General features: G+C 42.6%; 1 protein-coding gene across 2 annotated transcripts in view; it reads right to left on the bottom strand.

The window, feature by feature from the left end:
* ADAMTS3 (ADAM metallopeptidase with thrombospondin type 1 motif 3) overlaps positions 1 to 24,684 on the bottom strand; it is a 268,741-nt gene extending 244,057 nt beyond the window's left edge. For both annotated transcript variants that reach the window (XM_077476441.1, XM_077476442.1), the window contains exons 1-2: positions 23,956 to 24,684; positions 21,806 to 21,833 (exon numbers count right to left, since the gene is read on the bottom strand). In XM_077476441.1, the coding sequence (XP_077332567.1) occupies positions 21,806 to 21,833; positions 23,956 to 24,018 (91 nt within the window). In that variant the 5' untranslated portion in view covers positions 24,019 to 24,684. The remainder of the gene's footprint in view (positions 1 to 21,805; positions 21,834 to 23,955) is intronic.
* Positions 24,685 to 25,014: the final 330 nt, after the last annotated feature.

Here is a 25,014-nt window from a genome sequence, read left to right as displayed (position 1 = left end):
TATGACTCCTGTCTTCCACCCTGTTGGCCCCCATCCTCCACTCAGCAGACCGCTATCCTCTGCTGACGCCTGTCCTACACCCAGCTAACCCCTGTACACTACCCTGCTGACCCCTATCTTCTGCCCTGCTAATCCCTGTCCTCTGCCCTACTGACCTTCTGTACACTGCCCTACCAATTCATGTAGACTCCCCTGCTGACCTCCCATCCTTTGCCCTACTGAATCCCTGTACACTGCCCTGCTGACCCACTGTACACAGCCCTACTGACACCCTGTACACTGCCCTGCTGCCACTTTAACACTACTCAGCAATATAATTGCCTCTTACCCTGCCCTACACACTGCTAACCCCATCCTTTGCCCTGTTGACCCCTGTACACTACCCTGCTGACCTCCTATCCTATGCCCCTTGACATTTGTTACTGCATCCCCACATCAGACAGGCTAGATCCGGCCCTAGTTTCAAGTGTGGATCTGATGAATTTTCTATTATCATTTACTTAATATATTAAATTAACCCCTGTTGGGTTGTTTTTCTATCTGTGTCTCTCTGTGGAGACTTCTTGCTCCATAGTCAAAATAGGAAGTAAGAGAAATTTCCTTAAAATTAGGGAGTCTCCCATTTTTTACCGGGGTCACTAGAACTTGTATACCCTTTGGAATATTTCCCTATTATCACTGTTCTGGGAAGACTTCAAAATGTGTTGATTTCACTTTCTGTGATAGCAATAAACAAGACAAATAGAGAGCTCCCTAATGGTGGTACAGGTAGCACTAAGAACCTGACAGGTGCTCTAATCTCTCTTTATTCCATCCAAAATTTTAAAAACTTTTTACCTTTCGTTATACTTTAACATGTTGAAAAATGTATCTCTGCAGACAATTGTTTGAGAAATTTTTATCAGTATAAACAATTAATTGGTGTACATGCAAGATATTTGACTAGTGTTCAAAGCAATGAAAAATAATGACCGGTAATCCTCAAATCCCATAAAACGAACAAGTGTTCCTAATTGTTCATACAATTATGACAATTTTGATAAAAATAATGTAAGACCTTTCAGAAGTATAGTAGTCCTCTACCTCATCCTTCTATTCTGATTAGTAAACTTTGCAGTCAACACAGCACCCATCATACAAGTCAAATGCACCACTAAAAAATGAAAGGAATGTGTTATTTTTCTTTGAAAGTGGATAAACCCTGTGATTGCACTGGGAGGGCCACTCACTAAGTGTGGAATACTGTAAATAGATTACAGTTGGGATACTACTGTGGTCCATTAAGAAAGACAATATGCATCGTAGCAGGATTCTTACATAAAACAACGTAAAAGTGACAATATGGAATGTGCAATAACATCCTGCAATGAATTGCAAATCACTTCTTTGATGAGCCCAGGGGGTCTCCATCAAAAGTCTTTTCAGAGTATTTAATTATGATGATCAATAGAAGACCCCTATTACCTTTTAGCTTCACAATGGCCAATTGGCATAACAAATGCTAATAATTCTGGAGGACTAACGATAATGGTGTCTACGCACGCTTTCATTTTTTTATCTGTTTGAAAAAATATCAAAAAGTCATAACTTTCCTTATGATTGATTAACACTCAGTTTTGACCAATACGCTTTGATTCGATCAAACTGAGTCAATCAGTCAGGGTTGAATATTATCAACATTTTGCATCCATTGGCAGCTGATACTTTGCTCATGAATGCGAAGATATTTCAATTGATGATAGTATGGTGGAAACATAGGTGCATTCAATAACATGGGTGGCATAGTGGTGTAGTGGTTAGCACTCTCACCTAGCAGTAAAAAGGGTCGCTGGTTTGAATCCCAACCACGACACTACCTGCCTGGATTTTGCATGTTCTCCCTGTGGCTGCGTGGGCTTCCTCCAGGTAGTCCAGTTTCCTCCCACAATCTAAAGACATGCAGGTAGGTTAATTGGCTTCTGTCCAAAATTGGCCCTAGTATATGAATGGGGACCTTGGATTGTGGGTTCCTTGAGGGTAGGAACCAATGTGAGTGTGCAATGTACAGGGATAGGGACAATTGTAGACACTCACTCAGGATGGACTGGTTTCTTTATTAAACCTTACTAACTATGAAACTAGGAACTTACAATCGCAAGTTACAACTTTATCCTAAATATATGTAGATTGAAATTTACTTTTCCAATGTGTGTCATATCAAATGGGTTGTAGACTATAGATTATCCTTTTGGATGAGATTGATCGGGAAAAAAAATCAATAATTTATTAAAGCACGTTTGGCCACCATAAGAGATTTAGGAAGCATAGACAAACTTATGTAGTTTGACTTGAAATAAAGTAAATTATAATGCAGGATGTACAAGTCCTACCCACTGGGAAGCCTATCATATGATCTCAGGGGTTTTCTCAAAAATAATGGTAATTCTATCAGATCCTAGATCTCAACTTCCTAGCTTATTTCAGCAATAACATTTGTGAAAAAAGACAGTAATTTCTCTGTTTGCTGACTCACACTGATAGATAGAATATGAAGTATTTTCTTGCTTGTGATCTAACTGTTCTGTCAGTAGAAAATGGTCTTGAATGTTTCAGCCTCTTGGCACGCTCTAGAGTCACTGGAGCCATGCTCCTACACTGAACTGCTTTCCAATGATATCTTGTGAACACAGTTTATGCACAGGGACCTTTGTTTGGATTGGCATTCCAGTATTAGCGGTCAGCTTGTTTTTACCTTTTGATGTGTACTTAACGCTCTAGGATGTTTGGACACAGGCCGCTACATAAACCTAGTTTGCTAATGTTGCCTTCACCTTTCCTGTACCAAAATACCTATAGGCAGAACACACACTACCTAGTAACTATATTACTAATTAGAGTACAAAGTTTAGAAAAACTTTGAACACAATACTTGCACATCTCTCGTCAAATGTAATAATCCTAATGATAAACCATCAGAATAGAAATATAGGAGTTTTCATTACTGGTTTGCTTTTGGGGTTTCTATGGCTGTCAACCTTATCCTTGCTCCTTTACTTAGTGAAACACCAACCTGGCACCTAATATACACATGAAAGGATAAGAATAACAGTGCATGAGAATGCACCTTCTAAAATAAATCAGAACCCATAGTTCTAGCCTCACAGGTTTCCTTTAAGGCACACGGCTGAAACTTGCTGATAGGCTCTGTTCTTTCATATGGGGGTGGGAAGAGATTTCTCATGGCTGTGTAAGCTCTTCCCCCCCCCCCCCCTCCCTCTCCTGGTGGCTGACGAGAGTAATGGAAGATAGGAAGAAAGGCGAGTTTTAGGTTTAGGACTCACCACTCGGCTCGGGGGGCCAACATCGCAGGATCCCTGGACAGGTAAGTGTCCTTATATTAAAAGTCAGCATCTACAGTATTTGTAGTTACTGACTTTTAATTTTTTTTCCAGACTGGAGTTCCTTTTTAAGGCTAGGTTCACACTAATAGGCTCAGATTGAACCACACTGAATTGCATGTGAATTGTACAGGATTGTGATGCGGTTCCAGTGCAAATAACTTGCGATTTATAGTGTAAACCCAGCCTAAGGGATATATATGGGGGTGCTGGACCACAGCACTAAAACACCCAGTGAAGCTTGCTTGCACCAAACATTAGGATAGGGCCACAAAGAATCTTATCCTCCAAAGCAGAATATTAGATTTAGGTCCCTTTCACATGGGGCTGACATCATTGGAGTCCACCTGCTCAGTCAATGACAAAGCCCTCTCTCCTCTTTGGGCAGTCATATGTATGCATCTCCATATGTATGCATCCCAACCATATGATCCCATATGGTTGGGATCTGCTCACATACCTGGACCAGCACCCAGCTCAGCCTGTCAGCGGGCCGCTGAAAGCCTGAGCTGGCCACTTCCGCCCCCTCCAGTGTTTCAATAAGCACGGGGGGGGGGGGGTGTTGACAGCTACCAGCTCCTTGCTTAGGGAGCACTGAGAACTGAGTGATCAGCTGTTTGTTTACTCAGTTCACAGCCTTAGAGCCAGTGGGAGACAGATGCTGCATCTACCTAGGTAAGTATGATTCATAAATAAAATTCCCAATCTTCTCTTTTAATTACCCAACATATTCTCTTTCCTGCTATCTGGCCCATATGACAATTAGGCCTTATTTACATGGAGCATATGCATCCATGCCCAGTGTAATGGCTGTGTACCAACGTGGGAATGCGTGGTGTCCTGTGCATTCCTGTGCAGGCCGTCCAGTCAAAGTCAATTGGGATGCAGCAACTGCATGGACATAGTCGAATGTCAAAAATTTGACAAGCAGACAGGAAGGGATGCATGTATCCAAATGCACAGTGTCTGCATTCGGATCTGTGCACCCACTTCTATAAGTGAAGCTCTCTGGTGGATGCAGATGCAGCAAAAAGTGCCTCAGCAAACAGGACCTGTCTGCTTAGCCCTTAGGGGAATTTATCAAAACTAGAGCAGACAGAATTTGGAACAGCTGTGCATGGCAACCAATCAGCTCATAGCTTTCATTTTAAAAGCTGAACAAGCTGAAGATAGAAGCTGATTGGTTGCCATGCACAGCTGTTCCAAATTTTGACTGCACCAGTTTTAACATTTCTTACTCTTGACTACTGCATTCTAAGTACAGCACATTCTTTGTGGATGCATGAAGGTAAAAAACTGTATGTGTGAAGCACAGCAGCACCCCCAGTCCCACCCAACTCCTAACTGAGCTCCCTCTCAATCCAGCGATGTCCACGAGAGCCTTGACTGTCCGGGGACCCGCACTTCTGATTGGCTGTTGGCAGCAGCAGGAGCCATTGGCTCACACTGCTGTCAATCACAGCCAGTGAGCCAATCAGAAGAGTCGAGCCATGGATCCATGTGTGAATGGACACAGGCAGCTTGCTGTGGGGGCACCCAGAAAGAGGCAGGGGCTAGCGGTGCCGACGAGGGACTCAAGAAGAGGAGAATCCAAGCTGCTCTGTGCAAAACCATTACACACAGCAGGTAAGTATAAAATGTTTAATATTTAGAAAAAAACAAAAAAAAAGACTTTAATATCACTTTATGGTTAGCTCTGTGTAGTAAAGGATATGCAATAGAACAGTTTTATTTTATTAAAATTAGTATACTGAGGTTTGTACTGTCAGATGGATACATACTCATTTGTGGCACAGTAATTAAAGCATATGGCCCTTTATGCCCTTCCCACTGTTGATGCAATCTGACCACACCCACAGTTTTGGTGTGGCACCGCTATATTGCCACATACCATTTTGCCTGGTGGTGTGCAATAAGAAAAAGACCAGCCCAGGAGCCAGATGTGCTAACTATGCCAGCGCCTTTGTGTCAGGGATCTAATAAGGTGGCTACTCAATAGTAGTCCCTCTCTATGATAGGCAGAATCCTGTTATTCTTGCACAGACATTTGAGCATAAAATACCCCATTCAACACAAATTGCCTGTAGCAGAGGGTCCCAAGTCCTCGGGGCTGTTGAGGACAACACTGACTTCAACAATCTCATCCTGTACACCTCACAAGCATAGAGGCAGCAGGTAAATTACCTTCCTGACCCTGAGACAGCAGTAAGTCCTTCACCTGCTACTGTGCCTCCAGGACCCGGTCTATTAGGACATTGAGTGTGTGCTTCAGGAGGAACATAAGAGGTATTGTATCACTAACACCCACCTCGTTGTAGCTAACCATTTAGTAGCCTCTTCAAAAGATGCCAAAATGCTGTATTCATCCTAAATGATGACCCATTAAAATGGCAGGAAAAAAAAAACACTCCCTAGAGCCTCTTTTTGTAGCATTCCTGCCCATGCTTACTGGACCACATGCTTGTGGTCATGTGTACCCTGTCTCTGGCAGTGTGGTTTAGGCCAGGGATGGTTTTCTTGGCAAAATAATGATAGCTGCGTACCTGCCGTTAAAAATAAACTTGAAGAAGGGGGCTGATTTACCAAGCTGTAATGAGAGTAGCAGCAAAGGCAGCAGTTTATCAAGATGTCATTGAAACTCTGGGCATTAAGGTGAATTGGGAACATATTTTTCTGCTTAAGCAGCTCTGGAAGAGACATCAGCCTGGCTACTAAGTTTTTAATATGCAAATTCTGCAGACCACAAAGGTACTGTCAACAGAAGGGCAAATGCAAAAAGGCCCACACTTCAGAGATCTGAGAACTGCCCCCCAGGAATATCAGTGACTTGTACCTGTGGGGCAGTGCCACCAGATGGATTAGATGGCTGCTCCTTCAGCCCTCTGCAAGCCGTCCCTGCCAGTGGACAGATTCCTCCTTTGCTGCTGTTCTACCTTTCCTTCAGGACTTTCCTGCTCTCCAGTTGGTGGTCCATGAATGATCTGTCGCCTCATCACCCACCATTGCCCATTTAGCAATAATCTCTAGCTGATGGAACATCACTGCCTCTTGCTGCTCACAGCCTGATTTGGCTCATTTTATGTCCTTGTGCTATCTTCCTCATCCTCAATATCTAAAATGAAGAATGCTTGCACACAACAAAGACCTTGTGCAGTAAGTCAGTGATCGTGTGATGAAATTATTTCCATTGACTCCTAATAGACAGTTTGGAGAGACAGGATTGACAGGACTGGCAGAGGAATGACAGGAGGAAGAAGAGGCCACATTGGCAGCAGTTGCAGTTGCTCAGCTACTGCTTTGTCCGGTAAAACCTGCTCCTAAAGAGCAGCATTAACTGTTTAGAAACAAGTATAAGCAAAGCAATCCCAAATAAAAAAGGAAATAAAATATACCTCACCAAAAAAAAAAAACCTCTGAGACATAAACCTCCAGCTTTTACCCCCCCCCCCTCAAAAAAAGAAAACCGTGAGGATTACCCCAGTCAACTAAAATATGTGGATGGCAGAATCGGGTCCGTTTTTTATATTTAACCTACTGATTGGATGAAAAAAACGGACTGACGTAGGAAAAGCCTACCTCTACCAAAACAGCCCGTCAGATCTCCCTATATTACTCCAACACATACTGACAAAAGGCTGCTGGGAACTCATATTTTATAGTAAAGGGGCAGGTGCATTACAAGGCCACTGTTAAGGGCCCTTCTACGCCAGCTGAACTAAATTCAATGGTCATGCAATGTATGATGCTTACAAAAAAATAGCCTAGGCAAAATCCATCATTAAGTTATCAGGGCCATAAATCTTGAACATACAGACAGGATTTACCTCAAATCTATGGTAGCAGTGAATCTGAACCTCATCCAGCATATAGCAAAAGCTGAAATATCAAATTTGGGTGGACTGACCAATTCAGAAAAAGGAAAGTTAAGGGCACTGTATATCTTAAACAGATTTTTAAATCAAATGCCTACTTTTTAGAAAATGTGTTTTTGAATTTAGCCTCTGGAATCTAAATAATATCTGTCTAAACATTTTATTTGTTAAATTTTTATGCAAAGTCTTATAGAGGCCAAAATCAGCTTTTACCTCATACAACCTCAATTTATTTGAATGCATTTTCTATAAGGTTAACCAGGCAAAATGCCACAAAGTTCACAGTCTTTTCTATTTACAAGGTGGTTTCAGAGCCATTTACTTGCCAAATCCTATTTGGCATATAACATTTGAAGGAACTTTTCTTGTTTAGTGCTTTTTAATAGGAGTAACATACAGACCCAGACAAGGAAGAAAGAGTCCAAACTCTACAGGAAGCTAAAAGTAAAGGCAATCTTTATTTGAATGATAAAAGATGCAAATACTGTATTTATCGTATTTAAAATCAGGGGAAAATTGTGGGTACGTGGTATACGCCGAACTGCTGCCTTGGAGGGGAAGGAGGGAATGAGCGCCACCGAAATAGACAGAGCCGAGTGTACTTTGTACTTGGCTAGGCTCGGCTCTGCTGGCAGTCACACCAACTCCCGCCTCCTAGCATTTATGTCCCGCCATTGGACGGCGTTGTGTCCATCATATGAGATGGGCCAAGGGGCGGGACTGGGCAGGACTGGGCGGATTGCAAGACGAGCCAAGAGGAGCCGAATACACAGGACTTCTGGCTCTATCTCGGCGGCGGTAACAATTTAAAACAAAGATTATGTGTCAATATTGGGCAAGGTTATAGATGGACACTGTTGGGCAAGGCTGCAGATGGACACTGATCATTCTGCAATGATGGCCAAGGCTGCAGATGGACACTAATAAGGCTGCATTGATGGGCATTTTAAATGTAAGTTTTTTCCTTAAACTTCCCTCCTAAAAGTTTTTTTCCTTAAACTTCCCTCCTAAACTTGGGGTGCGTGTTATATGCCTGCGAGTGTTACCGATAAATACGGTAGTTCATATTAGTTTTGCTAGTGATTGGGTTATACTGTATTTGTCCTGATGCATGTAATCTATTGTTTGTTTACTACAAAAGCTGCAAAGTTCCCAATTAATGCTGCTGCATCAGAACACAACAATACATTCCAGCTCCTTTGAGATTCTTTCAAAAGAGAATATAGCTACAATTCCTAGATTTAATTTCAGAAGTTGAATAGTGCAAGAAAGCTATATTTAAAGCAAAACAGCACAAAATATTGGATTCTGACATTGTACATCATCTCTTTCTGCATACTAGAGGTGTGTATGCAAATAAGGGCTAAAGTCGGCATAAAGAGGGGGTTAAGGGTAAAAAGGATAAAGGTTACAAGAAGAGTTAATCTGTGGTTTATTGTTAAAGTTATAGGGAAGGTTGATGTTAGGATTGAAGGGAGGGTTAGTGTAATGCCGCGTACACACGATCGAATTGTCCGGCGGAATTGGTCTGGCAAACAATCCGGCAAACAATCTGCCGGACTTTATAACGAATTAACTTGGCCACACACGGAAGCTCCAAAAGTCTGGCAATTTCTAACGCGATGACGTACAGCGCGTACGATGGGACTAGAAAAAGGAAGTTCAATAGCCAATAGCCAATAGCTTCCTTTTCGTACTTGCTTTAGAGCATGCGTCATTCTTAGTCCACCGGACTAGCACAATGATGAACGGATTGTCCGCTGAAAGCCAAGTCCGGCGGACAAATTTTGAGTCAAAACTACTTTCTAAGTCCGCCGGACTTTACGATGAAAAAGTCCGCTGGCGCCCATACACGATTGAATTGTCCAGCATACTGTGGTCCGGCGGACCGAGTCTGCTGGACAATTCGAGCGTGTGTACTCGGCATCAGAGTTACATGGAGGTATTTGAGAAGATTAGTGTTATGCCACGTACACAAGACCGGACTTTCTGGAAGACTAGGTCTGAAGGAATCAGTCCGTCAGACAATCCGATTGTGTGTGGTCTAATCCGATCGTTTTTCATTAAAAAAATCAGACGGACCTAGAAATAGAACATGTTTCAAATCTGTCCGACGGACTCAATTCCTATTGGGAAAACTGTTTGTATGATGGTCCGACGGTTATTGTTAGGATTACAGACAAGGTTAGTGTTAGGGTTATAAAGAGAATCAGTGCTTCCTGGACTTTTAGAGATTATAGGTAGGTAATATGAAACTCACTGGTATTTTTAGGGAAAGATATGATTATTTTTTGGGTTAATGTGAAAGTAGGGGTTTAAGGGAAGTTTAGTGTCAGGGGTAAGTAAGAGATAATGTAAGGATTACAGGGAGGGTTATTGTTAGGTTTGTATGAGGTGTAGACATGTCACTGGAGAAGTGATCGAGGGGGTGTACATCTCACCTAGGTTGCTACACAGTGTGAGATGGTAAATCCAGGATGGATCAGTTTCTCAGCAGCGATATGCTGCTGAGTTGTTATTTAAATTTTGCCGGGCCTGGGTTTATATGGAATGGCAGGTAGGTTTGGTAGAGGGACCTGTCATTCCACATCCCCCGATCCAGTTCTGGGTTTGGGATCAGGTGAGCTTGGATCCTAATTAGCCTGGGAAGCTAAAGGCTCTGTAGGGTCTGCAGGTGATTGCTTCTCAGCCAGGGAATGAACAATCTGTGTGTTGAAGGAAGCTGCAAGCACAGCCACTGCTGGAGCTAAAACTCACCCTGCGATATCCAGGCGAAAGACGCTGTGTTTGTAAGTGTCAGATAGGTGAGCAGAACCTGTTAGTAAGCGCCCAGCCGGGCTAGGACTTTTATTTTTGTTGTACTTAGAAAGCACGGTGTTGCTGTATATTTTGTTTGCTGGACTGTTTGTACCACGAATAAACGCCAAGATCTGCTTTATCAAATTCCAAGTCTGCTGTGAACTGTGTCCAAACACACCCTACCCCGGGAAGATCCCTTACAATTGGTGGAGGTAGCGGGCAACGCGGTTGCTAGGGGCAACGGTGTGGACAGACTTGGCTACAGCTGCTGATGTCCTGGGTGAAAGCTGCAACTACACTCCAAAAACAGTCCAGCAACATGGAGGAGATGCTGAAGCAGTTTATGCAAGTGAGTTTGCAACAACAGCAGGCTCAGACAGAGGCCAATAGACGACATGAACAGTCCATGGCTGAACAACAGCAGATGATGGCTGCACAACAGCAGGCTCAGATAGAGGCCAATAGACGACATGAACAGTCCATGGCTGCACAACAACAACTTATTGAGCACCTGATAGCAAATCGAGAGCCGCCTGTGGTGATGGGAGCCGCTCCAGAGATTTTTTCTGGGAGAAGGACTGTGCAGAAAGCGCTGCAAAAGATGACTGCTGAGGACGATGTTGAGGCCTATCTAACAGTATTTGAGCGCGTGGCTGAGCGAGAGAAGTTACCAGCCGCTGAGTGGGCAGAGGTAATTGCGCCCTATTTAACAGGTGAACCTCAAAAGGCCTACTATGACCTCAGTGAGCAAGAGGTTAAGGACTATACTCGGCTAAAAGAGGAGATGCTTGCCCGACTAGGAGTTACTACTGCAGTCCGTGCCCGGAGGGTACGCAACTGGAGCTACAGTCTGGACAAATCAGCGAGGTCCCAGATGTATGACCTAATCCATTTGGCAAGAAAGTGGTTGGAGCCAGACACTTCTACTCCTGCACAAATCCTAGAGAAGGTCGTGATGGATCGCTACCTCCGAGCCCTTCCTACTGACTTGCAACGCTGGGTGGGACAAGGTGATCCTAAGAATGCAAACGAACTTGTCAACCTTGTGGAGAGGTTCCAGGCGACTGAGGACTACCTCCGTGATGTTCCTGCAGCATCTTCACCTCCCCGGAGCGCCAGATCTGTGCCGTCAGCTGGTAAGAGACTTCCATCTATTGGGGGAGTGTGGAGGGGTGCTGATGGGGGGAAAAGGGCTCAAGTAGTGTCTCAGGGACAAAAGACTGGTGATGGTCCCGGGTGGCTAAGGGGCTCTGAAAAGGACTCCTTGCCAAAAAGACCAGGCCCTATCCAGTGTTGGAGATGCCATGAGGCGGGACATGTGTCGGCCCATTGCCCTCTTACCTCTGAACCCATGGAATGTGACGCTAGCCGGCGTCAGTCGCTATTTGCGGAACCATCTTGTGCTGCAGTTCCTGGACTAGAGACTGAACCGCAAATCTGCGATATTACAATCAATGACTTTCCTGTTAAAGCGTTAATGGACTCAGGAAGCCTTGTAACCTTGGTGCATGCTAGCCTGGTGACTGGGGACTTAGAGTCTAAAAAACATATGAGTGTTGTGTGCATACATGGTGATACAAAAATGTACCCTATAGTGCTGGCTAAAGTCGGGACTGAACAAGGCACCGTACAATATGAAGTGGGTGTGGTTAAAAACCTCATGCATAATGTAATATTGGGGCGCGATTTTCCATTATTCTGGGCTCTCTGGGAAAAAAGAAAAATCCCCAAAAGGAGTGAGAATACCTCTAAGGGGGTTGCCTTGTCCACTGTGAATGATAAAAGTATGCAGGATGAAAATGATTGTTTTCCTTTACAGGTCCTGGCTGGGGAGGAGGAGGCTCCTCCCACTGAGCAAAATATACTAGACTTAGAGGTGTCTAGAGATAATTTTGGGGCTGCACAATTACAGGACCCCACTCTCAAAAATGCGAGAGAGCAGGTTGCTGTAATGAATGGGGTACCTCAAGAACCAGATGCTGAAAAAAGATTTCCACATTTTTCGGTGACTAATGATCTTTTCTATAGGGTTAATAAGGTTAAGGATGAGATTGTGGAACAGCTTCTGGTACCTAAGCCGTACCGGCGTCAGGTGCTTGACATGGCACATAACCATGTTCTTGGGGGACACTTGGGGACTGACAAAACGCGAGAGAGGGTTCTCCAGAGGTTTTTTTGGCCGGCCATATATGATGACATTAAAAAATACTGTGAGTCGTGCCCCACATGTCAGGTTAGTGCCCCAGTGTCACATTTTCGCAGTCCTTTGGTTTCGCTCCCTATTATAGAGGTGCCTTTTGAGCGTATTGCCATGGATTTAGTGGGTCCCATTGTAAAGTCAGCTAGAGGACACCAGTATATTTTGGTAGTCCTGGATTATGCGACCCGCTATCCTGAGGCTGTACCCTTAAGAAACACTGCATCTAAAACAATTGCACGTGAGTTGTTTTATATGTTCTCCAGGACTGGGATCCCCAAAGAAATCCTAACTGACCAAGGTACGCCATTTATGTCGAAAGTAATGAAGGAATTATGCAGACTATTTAAAATCTCACACATCCGTACCTCTGTATACCACCCCCAGACGGACGGATTGGTGGAGAGATTTAATAAAACTTTGAAACATATGTTGAAGAAAGTGGTGGCAAAAGATGGTCGTGACTGGGATCATTTATTACCCTACCTCATGTTTGCTATTAGGGAGGTGCCCCAAGCGTCCACAGGGTTCTCACCATTCGAGTTGGTCTATGGTCATCACCCTAGGGGTCTACTAGACATTGCAAAAGAGACATGGGAGAATGAGTCCACCCCATACAAGAGTGTTATTGAGCATGTAGCACAAATGCAGGACCGTATAGCCACTGTAATGCCCCTGGTAAGGGAACACCTCCAGAGGGCTCAAGAGGCCCAAAGTAGAATTTACAACCGGTCCGCAAGAATCAGGACATTCAACCCAGGCGATAGGGTCCTTATACTAGTCCCCACTGTTGAGAGTAAATTCTTGGCGAAGTGGCAAGGTCCCTATGAAATTGTTGAAAAGGTCAGTGAGGTGAACTACAAGGTGCACCAACCAGGTAGAAGGAAGCCTTTCCAAGTTTATCACATAAACTTGATCAAGCCCTGGAAAGACAGGGAATCCTTGGTGGCGACAAATACTGTTAATAATTTGTCACCACCAATCCCTCCAGTCAAGGTAGGTGATACTCTATCAGTGTCACAGAAACAGGAGGCTCAGGAATTTTTACAGAAAAACAAAAACAAGTTCTCTGACCTCCCAGGGCGTACACACCTCATCCATCATCACATTGAAACTGAGCCTAGAAGCAGAGTAAACCTTAAGCCCTATAGGATACCCGAGGCACGTAGGGAAGCCGTATCTGCCGAGGTAAAACGTATGCTTGCTCTGGGGGTAATTGAGGTGTCACAGAGTGAATGGTCCAGCCCAATTGTGCTAATCCCAAAGCCCAATGGAACTTGGAGGTTCTGTAACGATTTCAGAAAGTTGAATGAGATCTCCAAGTTCGATGCGTATCCTATGCCCAGGGTAGATGAGTTGATTGAGAAGTTGGGTAACGCCAGGTACATAACCACCCTCGATCTCACAAAGGGCTACTGGCAGATTCCACTTTCTGGTGAGGCTAAAGAGAAAACTGCATTCTCCACCCCTGATGGGCTATTCCAGTATGTAGTGATGCCATTCGGGTTACATGGAGCGCCTGCAACTTTCCAGAGGTTGATGGACTTGATTCTGCGACCACATCGTGATTACTCAGCCGCCTACCTCGATGATGTGGTCATTTTTAGCCCTGATTGGGAAAGTCACCTCTGTAAGGTACAGGCCGTGTTGGATGCCATAAGTGATGCGGGGTTGACCATAAATGCCGAGAAGTGTGCTCTAGCCCTAGAAGAGGCCAAATATCTAGGCTACATTATTGGGAGAGGGTTGATTAAGCCACAGCTAAATAAAATTGAGGCAATACAGAATTGGCCTAGACCCCTGACAAGGAAACAGGTTAGAGCTTTCCTGGGTATTACGGGTTATTACCGTAGATTTGTGCCGAACTTTGCCTCAGTTGCTGCTCCGCTAACTGACTTGACAAAGGGCGGAAAGACAGCAATGGTCACGTGGACCCCAGAGGCCGAGGAGGCTTTCCAAAGCCTTAAGTCTGCCTTGTGCCAACCACCTGTGTTAGTCACCCCCGATTTCAGGCAAGAATTTCTGGTCCAGACAGATGCCTCTAGCACAGGCTTAGGTGCAGTACTCTCACAAATAGTGAATGGTGAGGAGCATCCAGTGACGTACTTGAGTAGAAAACTAACCCCGGCCGAGAAAAATTATGCCATTGTGGAGCGAGAATGTTTGGCAGTAAAGTGGGCCCTAGAATCGTTAAAGTATTACTTGCTAGGCAGGAAATTCAAGTTGGTGACAGACCATGCCCCCCTAACATGGATGAAGTTAAACAAGGAGAGAAATGCAAGAGTGACTAGATGGTTTCTCTCCCTACAAAACTTTAATTTCACTGTGGAACACAGGCCAGGGAAATTACAGGCAAATGCTGACGCATTGTCAAGGGTAAGTTGTCTGTGGGGACAAAAGGCTCAGCCCTCCGGTCTGAAAAAGAGGGGGGGGATATGTAGACATGTCACTGGAGAAGTGATCGAGGGGGTGTACATCTCACCTAGGTTGCTACACAGTGTGAGATGGTAAATCCAGGATGGATCAGTTTCTCAGCAGCGATATGCTGCTGAGTTGTTATTTAAATTTTGCCGGGCCTGGGTTTATATGGAATGGCAGGTAGGTTTGGTAGAGGGACCTGTCATTCCACATCCCCCGATCCAGTTCTGGGTTTGGGATCAGGTGAGCTTGGATCCTAATTAGCCTGGGAAGCTAAAGGCTCTGTAGGGTCTGCAGGTGATTGCTTCTCAGCCAGGGAATGAACAATCTGTGTGTTGAAGGAAGCTGCAAGCACAGCCACTGCTGGAGCTAAAACTCACCCTGCGATATCCAGGCGAAAGACGCTGTGTTTGTAAGTGTCAGATAGGTGAGCAGAACCTGTTAGTAAGCGCCCAGCCGGGCTAGGACTTTTATTTTTGTTGTACTTAGAAAGCACGGTGTTGCTGTATATTTTGTTTGCTGGACTGTTTGTACCACGAATAAACGCCAAGATCTGCTTTATCAAATTCCAAGTCTGCTGTGAACTGTGTCCAAACACACCCTACCCCGGGAAGATCCCTTACAGAGGGTTATTTTGAAAAATAACATTAGAGGACAAAATTATTGGACTTTAGATGCTAATATGTGGGCAAATATAAAAACATACTGTATATGCTGGATGCATTATTTTCTACTTCAAAGAGAACCAAACTAAATTGGTAGATTAAATCATGATTCTAGTTGTGTTACTATGGTATTTATTGTGTGTCTCCGGATGTTTCTGATTGTGTCACTGTGACACTGATTGTGTTTCTGTAGACATGTTCCTAGTTGTGTCAGCAAGTACTGATTCCATCTTTACAGATATGTTTCTGTTTGTCTGTCCTGTTATTTGGGCAAGTCTATTTTTCAATGCAGTTAAGAAATGTTGGGGGAGAAGAAGTATCCAAAATGTATTTGGGGGTTGGGAAGTAGTGGTACAAGGTAGCTGGCCTAGAGATGAAAAATATAAATCCAGTCTTTGTTACCATGGTGCTAGTCAAAGGTTATGTTGAGGTTGTAATGCTCTCTATGCATGTTACAATCTGGTTGTAAAATCTACTTTAGATTTACCAACAACTATGTGGGGGTCTCCCTGACTTGGCACAGAATAGTTGTTGAGCTCAGCTGGGTGCCATTGCATAGTTTTGGCCATTATTCAGTATCTGCAACTACCATACATAAAGCAGTCAGGCGGAAAGCAGACCTGTCATAAACCTGGGTGATTCCAGCTAAGCATGGGTTGAAGATAAGTAAAGGTTGCCTTTCACTGAAAACTGAATAACAAAATAACCAGTATACCTGAACATATAGGTAACTAAAGCAACAAAATATGTAGACCTTTCCTTCCTCAACAGTTGAGTTGGACTCAAGCTTGACTGCCTCCTGCCTTTGAAGCCTCCTTTCTGGGTAGTGGAGCCAGACATTAAATTATTGGGCCAAGGAGTCAGGAGAGATGGGTTCAAACATGAATAGCACCAACAAAGCGGGCAATAAGAGGAATATGAATCGTTGCTAATCTTGCCTTCTGAAAATGCTAGTTGCTCAGCTGTTTCAGCTGTTTTAATATATAGAATATTTCCAAAATAAGTGCATAATTCAGTATTGACTTCACTGTTTCCAAACGGATGTTGGGTCAAAGACTAAGAAAGTATTGAAGCCAGTCGGCCATTCAGGGCAAAATTACAGTGTTTGCACATACGCCACCTTCCAGGCATGTATACATATACAGCCATGCTCCATCCCTACTGAAGCATCCTCACCTGTAAAAACGTTGGTGTCAAGTGTTGTCAGAGCTTAGGCTGGCCAAACACTGCTGAATTGCCTGAAGTAGAATTATAGACAAAAACTTTTCCTGTTTCCTTTTTGGCTAGAGTAAGTGAGGGTTATAACCCCTGTAAGGTTTAACGTAACCCACTGGGGAGATTTACCTTAATTTCCTGTCCTATAGCCAAAACACGAAGTGAGAGGAAATCCCTGCAAACTAAGGGAATCTCTTAGGGACACTGAGGTCACCAGAGCTAGTGTCCCCATTGGAGGATTTTCTCTCTATTAGTTTTCTAGGGACAATCCAAAATGTGGGATTTTCTTTTACTCTCCTTTCAATAATAATGGTAAACAGGACAAATAGAGAGAATCCCTAACCGGGGCACAGACAGCAATAAAGCTGACAGGTCTTCCAATCCCTCGCCCCTCTATCTAAAACAAAAAAAAAAGTTTTGCCTTTAGTTATATTTTAATGCTTGGGTGTTCCCGCGAGCACCACCCAACTCAGAAAAGTCTATTCAAAATTAGACTGAGACCCCTTTCACACTGCGCGGCCCATTGCGTCGGCAGAGTAAAACGCTGCTATTTTTAGCTTCGTTTTACCGTCGGATTTGCGGCACATTTCAGCCGCTAGCGGGGTGCTTTTAACACCCACTAGCAGCCGAGAAAGGGTTAAAACTGCCCACAATGCCGGCGGTATAGCTGTGCTGCCCCACTGATTTCAATGGGGAGCAGCGGTGGAGGAACGGTAAACACACCGCCCCTTCACCACTCCAAAGAAGCTACTGGCAGGACTTTTCCTCACGTCCTGCCAGTGCACTGCTCCAGGGGGTGGAAGCCCTCTGGCTTTCACACTGGAGACAATGATGCAGCTGTTTGAGGGTGGATTGCAGGCACTATTTTAAATGCTATAGCGCCTGAAAAACACCCTCGGTGTGAAAGGGGTCTGAGCCAGATGGAATCTATCAGCTGAACATTGACTGAATCCTATCAGTAGCCAGCAGTGGCTACTTCTTCTGTCTGTGCAGTTTAGTGTGGATGGGGGAATCAATAGATATTCCTGGCTGTCTATTTATATTTTTTCTGTTGCCTCCCTGATGGCACAGAATAGCTCATGCACGCAACAACAGTGCCACTGCACAACTCAGAAGAGAAAGTCGGCACCCCCTGGTGACAACAGAAGAAGATGGTGGCTTGGGACCAGATATGCTGCGACAAAGTGGTAGATCCCTAGGGAACAGCACTGGGTCACCAAACGTGTCAGTATGCTTAATTTGGCTATACAGGTAAGAGAAGAGGGGCAAAAAATTGTTATGGGGAGGGAGTGAAGTTGAAATAAGTTTTCTATTAGACAGCTAATACAATATATGGATTAACGAGGACGTTAAAGCAAAACAAGCCAAGAAACTTGAGTATCCCAGTGTGTCATATAAAAAAAATCGCAACAAGTGCTATATCATACATTTGAAACCACAATGGATATTATGATGCAATTGTTAAAAAATTACACATCTACTGTATATATATATATATATATATATATATATATATATGTATATATATATATATATATATATATATGTATATATATATATATATATATATATATATATATATATATATATATATATATATATATATATATATATATATATATATAGATATAGATATATATAGATATATATATATATATATATATATATATATATATATATATATATATATATAAATGTGTGTAACCTACATGTTCTTTTTTCTATTTAGATTTACAAGAAAAAGCAAAAAGATGACTAGATTCAAAAATGTCTAGGAACTACTAGATATACACACTTAATGAAACAATGCCACCCAGTGGCAAAATTTTAGTGGAAAATTGTTTAAGGCGTGCTTGACGTTTCCCGTCATGTTATTCATACTCATTCATCAGCAGAAAGAACCATTCACAGACATTCCTGAGCCATCACTCCTCTAATATCACTCCTGGTTCTCCAATATTTCCTAGTAATTGCTGATATATTTCTAAGAAAAAGTATTCTGACACTGACTCAAAAGCTGTGTGATAAAAACATAAAATCATTGCTGCAAACAATGACTTTAGTGTCTGTCTACCCAAGACTAACATTTCACATTTTGGTGAAAGTTGAAGAATTATACTTCCACATAGTTTCCTGTATCTCTTAGAGACCCAGTTGGCAAGATCTCTACACACCTGCCACAGCCATTAGGAAGGGGTCCTAAAATGGTTGGGAACAGTAAAACTCTAAGCCTTTGTACACATGGTCAGACATTCCGACAACAAAATCCGTCTGAAACTGGTGTTGCAGACACACGGTCGGACAAAGTTGTCGGAAAATCCGATCGTTCGTAACGTGATGGCGTTCGTTCATTACAACAGGACTATGTTCAGGGTAGTAGCCAATAGCTTTGGTCTAGGAATTTGATCTAAGTAAGCGTGGCACTTTGTCTGATCGAAATTCTCTACAAACGATCGGACAAAGTCAGATCGGACCATGTTATCGGAAAATTTTATAGCCCAGCTCTAAAACTTTGTTGGTCGGATATTCCGACAAAAACAGTCCGATGGAGCCCACACACGGTAGGATTATGCGACAACACGGTCCGATCGGACATTTTCCGTCGGAATGTCCGACCGTGTGTACAAGGGCTAAGGCTGTTACGAGCTCAGCAAGGAAAATATACTGGGCAAATCTAATTTAACTCCCAAAAAGGATAGGACAGTTCCACAAACCCCACCATTTCTTTCTTGACAGACCGATCCTTTACATGAAAACAAATCACACAACAATCTACAGATACACATGCCGAAAATGAACCCGGTGAAAGAAATGAAAAGACTTCTAGATGCACATTAAACAATGATCTAACTACTGATATTCCTTCTCTATCCAGGCGGCTTATAGATAACAAACCAACATGTCTTCCATCTATAAATACTGTATATTACTGCAGAATTGAATGTCTGTTAAATGTTGTGGCACCTTCTGTAAGGGTATGGTGAGATGGCACCATGCTTGTTCAGTTATTGGCCAAACCTCTTTTTCCTTCCTTTTTTTATTGTAGACTATTAACCCATGAAACTGTGTTTTGGACAGCCTATTAGCAGATGCCTGCTAGCTTAATGACATGTATTTTTTATTTTTATTTTTGGATAGAGTAGGGAACCTATGTTAGGTTTGCAGTGCTGTTTGTGTCCACCAGGAGAGAATCGTCCCTCTTTTTGTCCTAGTGACTATTGTCTCAGGGACAGAAATTAATGGGAAATACAACATTTCACGGTTTTCACCAGACCAAGTGATGAAGGGAAAAATCACACAATATTTAATTTGTCGAAGAAAGTTGGCTAAATATACACTTTAGCGCAGAGAGAAATGGAGGTTGCCATTGTTGATCACCTTCTGAAACCTTTGCTTTCTGGCAGTCTCTAAGTTTAAGCAATTTTTTATGCTTTGACCATTTAGGCAAAGCAACAGCTTTGCTTTACCCACCTTATTCAAGCCCAGTAGTACAGTATATACATGCTTTCCTTTGCTCCCATGCCACTCTGTTTAGCAATATAAGCCAAATGAAATACCAAGTACTTTCAGGTATGGAAAACCATACCCTAACTTGTAGCTCCCAAGAGGGCTTTTACTTTACTTCAGACAACTGAACAGGGCAGTGGGGAAATCAAAGTCAGGTAACCTGCTCCAGGTAAGGCACTCAAAAAATACTGATGTCAATGGCCCACCATAATAGCCAGGCAACTCACATTTTCAAATAGAGAAGTCAGCAATGGCCTCCTCTACATTTACAGTTTGCCACATGCGTTGACGCACAATTTTAATGCATTTTAAAACCTCATGCATTTTTAATGTTGGTAAATAAAAAACTATTTAGGCTTGTTACCAAGGGCTGAAAATGCTTGCAAAGCACATCATTTATGCTTTACCATTGACTTCTGTGGGCCTCAAAATGCATGAAAGTAGACTAAACTTTAAAGCCCTAGTACACACGGTCGGACATTTCGACAACCAAATCCGTCGGATTTTGTCCGAAACTGTTGCATACACACAGTCGGACAAATTTGTTAGAAAATCCGATCGTACTTAACGTGATGACGTTATTTCGTTACGACTACACATGATCGGACAAAGTCCGATCGGAGCATGTTGTCAGAAAATTTTATAGACAAGTTGGAAAACTTGGTCCGTTGGGTACTCTGATAGAAACAGTCCGATGGAGCCCACACACTGTCGGATTATCTGACATCACGGTCCTATCGGACATTGTCTATCGGAATATCCGACCGTGTGTACGAGGGCAAAAGGTGTAGCAGTAGAGTGCACAGATATGAATGGTCTTTATCTATTACATTGCCTTGTATAACCAATGCACTTTAGTACATTCAAAAGTGAGAGGTTAACACAACAATGTGTGAATAGTGCTAAGGCTGGTCATTCAGGAGTCTTTTTTTTTCATTCAAAAACTCAATTCCCCCATCCACCTCGAGTGTTTGAATCCCTTCCCCTGAGCTATTGTATTCTGACAGTAGGGAGACTTCTCCCTCATCAGAAAACGCTGATCAGCACCACCTGCTATAACCGGCAGTACTGATTGAGAGAAATTTTTCCAACAAGATGGTTGTACACAAGTCGATCGATAGATACATGTGTCGAAATTCAGCTGGTCCCTGCTGAACTGGACAAATTTAGTTCCATGTATGGCCGCATTTAGCCTGGGTTCACACATATGCGAACACAGACATCGCATGTCAATCGCACCTACATTGCTGTGCCAATAACATGTGATGTCTGTGCAATGCGAGTTTAGCCATACAGCTGTATGGCTGAACTCGCATTGGATTCGCACAAAAAAGGTGCAGGGAATTTTGTTATTCCCACACGGGAATCGGATAGCGTTGGGTGTTCACACCCATGTGATCTGATTCCTGTCCGAATCCACAGTTTTCACTGCATTTTTGTAAACCGATCCGGGGGTGTCATTAACATTGTATTGAGACCCGCAGCAGTTCGTAGAGGGCAGTGTGAACTGCCTGCGGGAGAGATGTGGGAACCGGCACTGGAATCGTACTGGTTCCCGCATCGCTATAGTGCGAACCCAGGCTCAAACTTGTTTGCGTATGGGTGTGAATGGAAATTTATAATTCTTTCTCCTTAATATATAAAGAGTACATTTTAATGACTGCATTTTATATATTTGTCTATAGCCTCTTAAGATATTTGCATTCCTTGTAGAAGAAATCAACAAATGTTCCACATGTCATCTAATGCTCTTACCTATTCGGGTGTTTCCTTCATTGCCAGCCTGAAAATAAAAGACAGACAGAGAACATTAGTTTTACTTAACTGTGTGGACAGTTCACGGTTAACAGTACACTGCATGCTCTGTGCTGAGCAGAAAACCAAAATTGCTCCAGGCAACTTTTAAGTTTACTGGTGGGTTTTTCCTAGCTCAATAAACATCTGTCTTACCACCTATAGTCCATGGTTTTTCATAATGTGTTTAACATAGATAGGTCAACCCAAGAAAGCTCAGCAATGACTACACTATTCAATAAATCACTGAGACTGAGCCAACAAATCCAGTAGCCAAAGGCCTTAAAATTAATGAACTATTCCTGTGGGTGCTTCAGACCTCTGGTGGAAAAATCAATCACATCCTGTTAAATCATGAATAGATTTTCTAACAGTGTAACTGACTGGGAACAAAGCCAGATACCAAATGCACCAAACTTATAGTAACTTGTACCATGAAAGAACATTCGTACAATTTTTTGGAGGTTAAAGGGTCAGCCCATCCAAAAGTTGTATTTTAGCTATAGGTGAAGCCCAGTGGTCAGCCCTAGCTTATTCTAAAGCCCCATACACACTATCAGATTTTCTGCTGATTTTTTTCCTTCGGATTTACCAAAACCTGGTCAAACCTTAGGAGTTTCGATGTGTATGCAATCCGGCAGGCCCTTGCACTACATGGTTTTGGTAAATCTGAAGACAAAAATCAGCAGAAAATCTGATAGTGTGTATGGGGCTTTAGTCTTGGAGCAAGATCTCCCTGCCATAATACCCAATTCTGATCCTGTCCTCTAAAAGGTTTATGTGTTCCCACCCATTTTTTTTTACATTCCAGTACCTCCAGTTACATTCTCTATAATGTAAAGCAAATACCAACCGGTAAAGTAGGAATATGGCCCCAGCAGGTGTGCAGACCTAAAAACTCTAGTACAGAGACTTCGCCAGTGGAGTTACCAAGAGTTTTAAGAAACTATCAGGTCAACTAACTACCAAAAACTGAAATACCAGTTTTGAGTGGATCAAGCCTTTAAAAGAGAAATTAAGCCATTGTTGAAGGAAGGTATCGCCTACAGCCTAATCTAGGGCAAAGAACTTCAGATCATGTGAAACTAAACTTGTCAGGTAGGGGGAGCCTGTAGTCTGGATCTGTCAAGTAGATTACGTCTTGGTACTGACACGTGTAGCAGCTACTCTCCGTTATACTTCAACATGATCATCCAGTGCTTATTTTTGCAGAGATCTCCATCATCTGCTAATAGATGAACGTACCCGAGGCAAACTTAATATTCAGAAGAATATACATACATTTCCATTGTGGCTGATTTACCAAAGTTTACGCAAAGAACAAACTGAGCTGTTACTCCTAATACCCAGATTTCAGGTCCTTTAATAAATGGCACTGTGAAGTCATCAGTTGCTATGGGTGACATATCCATTTCTTCAAGGGTTTATGCAAATGGGATTTGTTTTTTAGCATCTGACTTGAATTTGGAGTACACCGTAATCACAAGCCTACAAATTTAAATTCACTTTAATAGTGTGGATGAACAATCTGCAATTGTGAAGTCAACAGTTGCTATGGGTGACATATCCATTTCTTCAAGAGCTTATGCAAATGGGCTTTGTTTTTTAGCATCTGACTTGAATTTGGAGTACACCGTAATCATAAGCCTACACATTTAAATGCACTTTAATAGTGTGGATGAACAATCTGCAATTTTGTGGATTGAGATCCTTTCTTAAATTGTCAAAAGTTCCTCCACCACAGGCAAATGAAGCTTACACCTGAGACTAGAAGGTTAAGCCCTCAACTATGTTTGTCCGAGCACGTGCCTACATGTAGCGCGACGTTGAAACGCAAGGACAGCATTCACAAAAAAGTAAATTTCCCTAACTCCTAATCCAATTTCTAAACAGCCTAAGTTACGCTACTTTTGAAACTTATCATTGAATCATCAGTAATATCTTTATAAAATATATAATTGTTATATGTGTCAAAAACACATAAATAGTCAAATATGCAAAATATATATATATACAAATCATCGCCAAAATGTTATTCAATATAATCAATAATGTTAAAAAAGCAGCACAAAATTAAACAAATAAAAACTTCAAACTGAAATTGCACTTACCTGGTCAGCTGAAGTCTTGCAGTCTATCAGTGCTACTATAAACCAAAGTGACAGAAGAACCATCACGAGTCCGGTAATGTCTACAGCTAATCCTCCACAAAAATGTGTTCACGCACAAAAATAAAAACTAAAAAAAATAAAAAGAACGGCGCTTTAAGGAATAGATCTAAAGAAAATTCATCAGGAACACATCTGAATGAATCAATGTACTTCTTCTCTTATTCTTGCTTGCTTCTGCACTCAGGTCCCTGAGGACCAGTCTCTAGGTTGAGACTTTTGAATGGGAGTGTCGCGGGGTACTTCTAAAGCAGGTCCTGAGAAGTAGACAAGACTTGTCAAATGAAAAAAAGAATCAATACTAAGAAATGGGGTCCTTAAGCAGGAAGTTTTTGTTTTGTTTTTCCAGTCTGGTGTTACTTTAATAGGTGAGAAGAGCTTAAAGTTGAACTAGCCCTTTAGATCAGACAGCGAGGAAGGCAGGCAGTCAGAACTTTTCAGCCTGCTTCTTTGGAATATGTGCCCCAATTGAAAGTTAAAACTCTCTGCCCAGGATAACTAAAGGAGGTATATAAAAAAAAAAGGTGTTTACTAACTGTAAACTTTCCAGTTGAAGCAGAAACTAAAAGGAGATCTATATGTAAAAGTGCAAAAGAAAGCAAAGCCTGCAAGAGGAAGAGGAGGAGGGAGAGGGAGAGAGTCAATGTGTGACTCTATTGCTCAGAGAGCTGTCTGCTTTCCCCCTGCAGCCTCCCAAAGATCTAATACGGGCCTGGCAGACACCTCCCCCAGAACACGTCAACCTCCCCCCCTCCTCCTTCTCCTGTGTGAAACAATCCACAGATGCAAATCATCAACTAACTGCTGGGATACAGTGAATTCTTACAGAACACAACTTTCATGATCCTTTGGAAATGACAATATGCACGCTTCCACCAGTTAGTACCGATTTTAAATATGTCAGCAAATGATTGTGTGACTGCGCCTGACTTCACTGATTTAACCACTTAAGGACCGGAAGATTTCCCCCTTTAATGACCAGTCCATTTTTTGCGATACAGC

Source organism: Lithobates pipiens, unplaced genomic scaffold (genome assembly GCF_037356315.1).
Source record: "Lithobates pipiens isolate NorthernLeopardFrog02 unplaced genomic scaffold, aLitPip1_a1.2 Scaffold_13, whole genome shotgun sequence".
NCBI classification, from domain to species: domain Eukaryota; kingdom Metazoa; phylum Chordata; class Amphibia; order Anura; family Ranidae; genus Lithobates; species Lithobates pipiens.
This window is presented reverse-complemented; position numbering and strand designations above follow the sequence as displayed.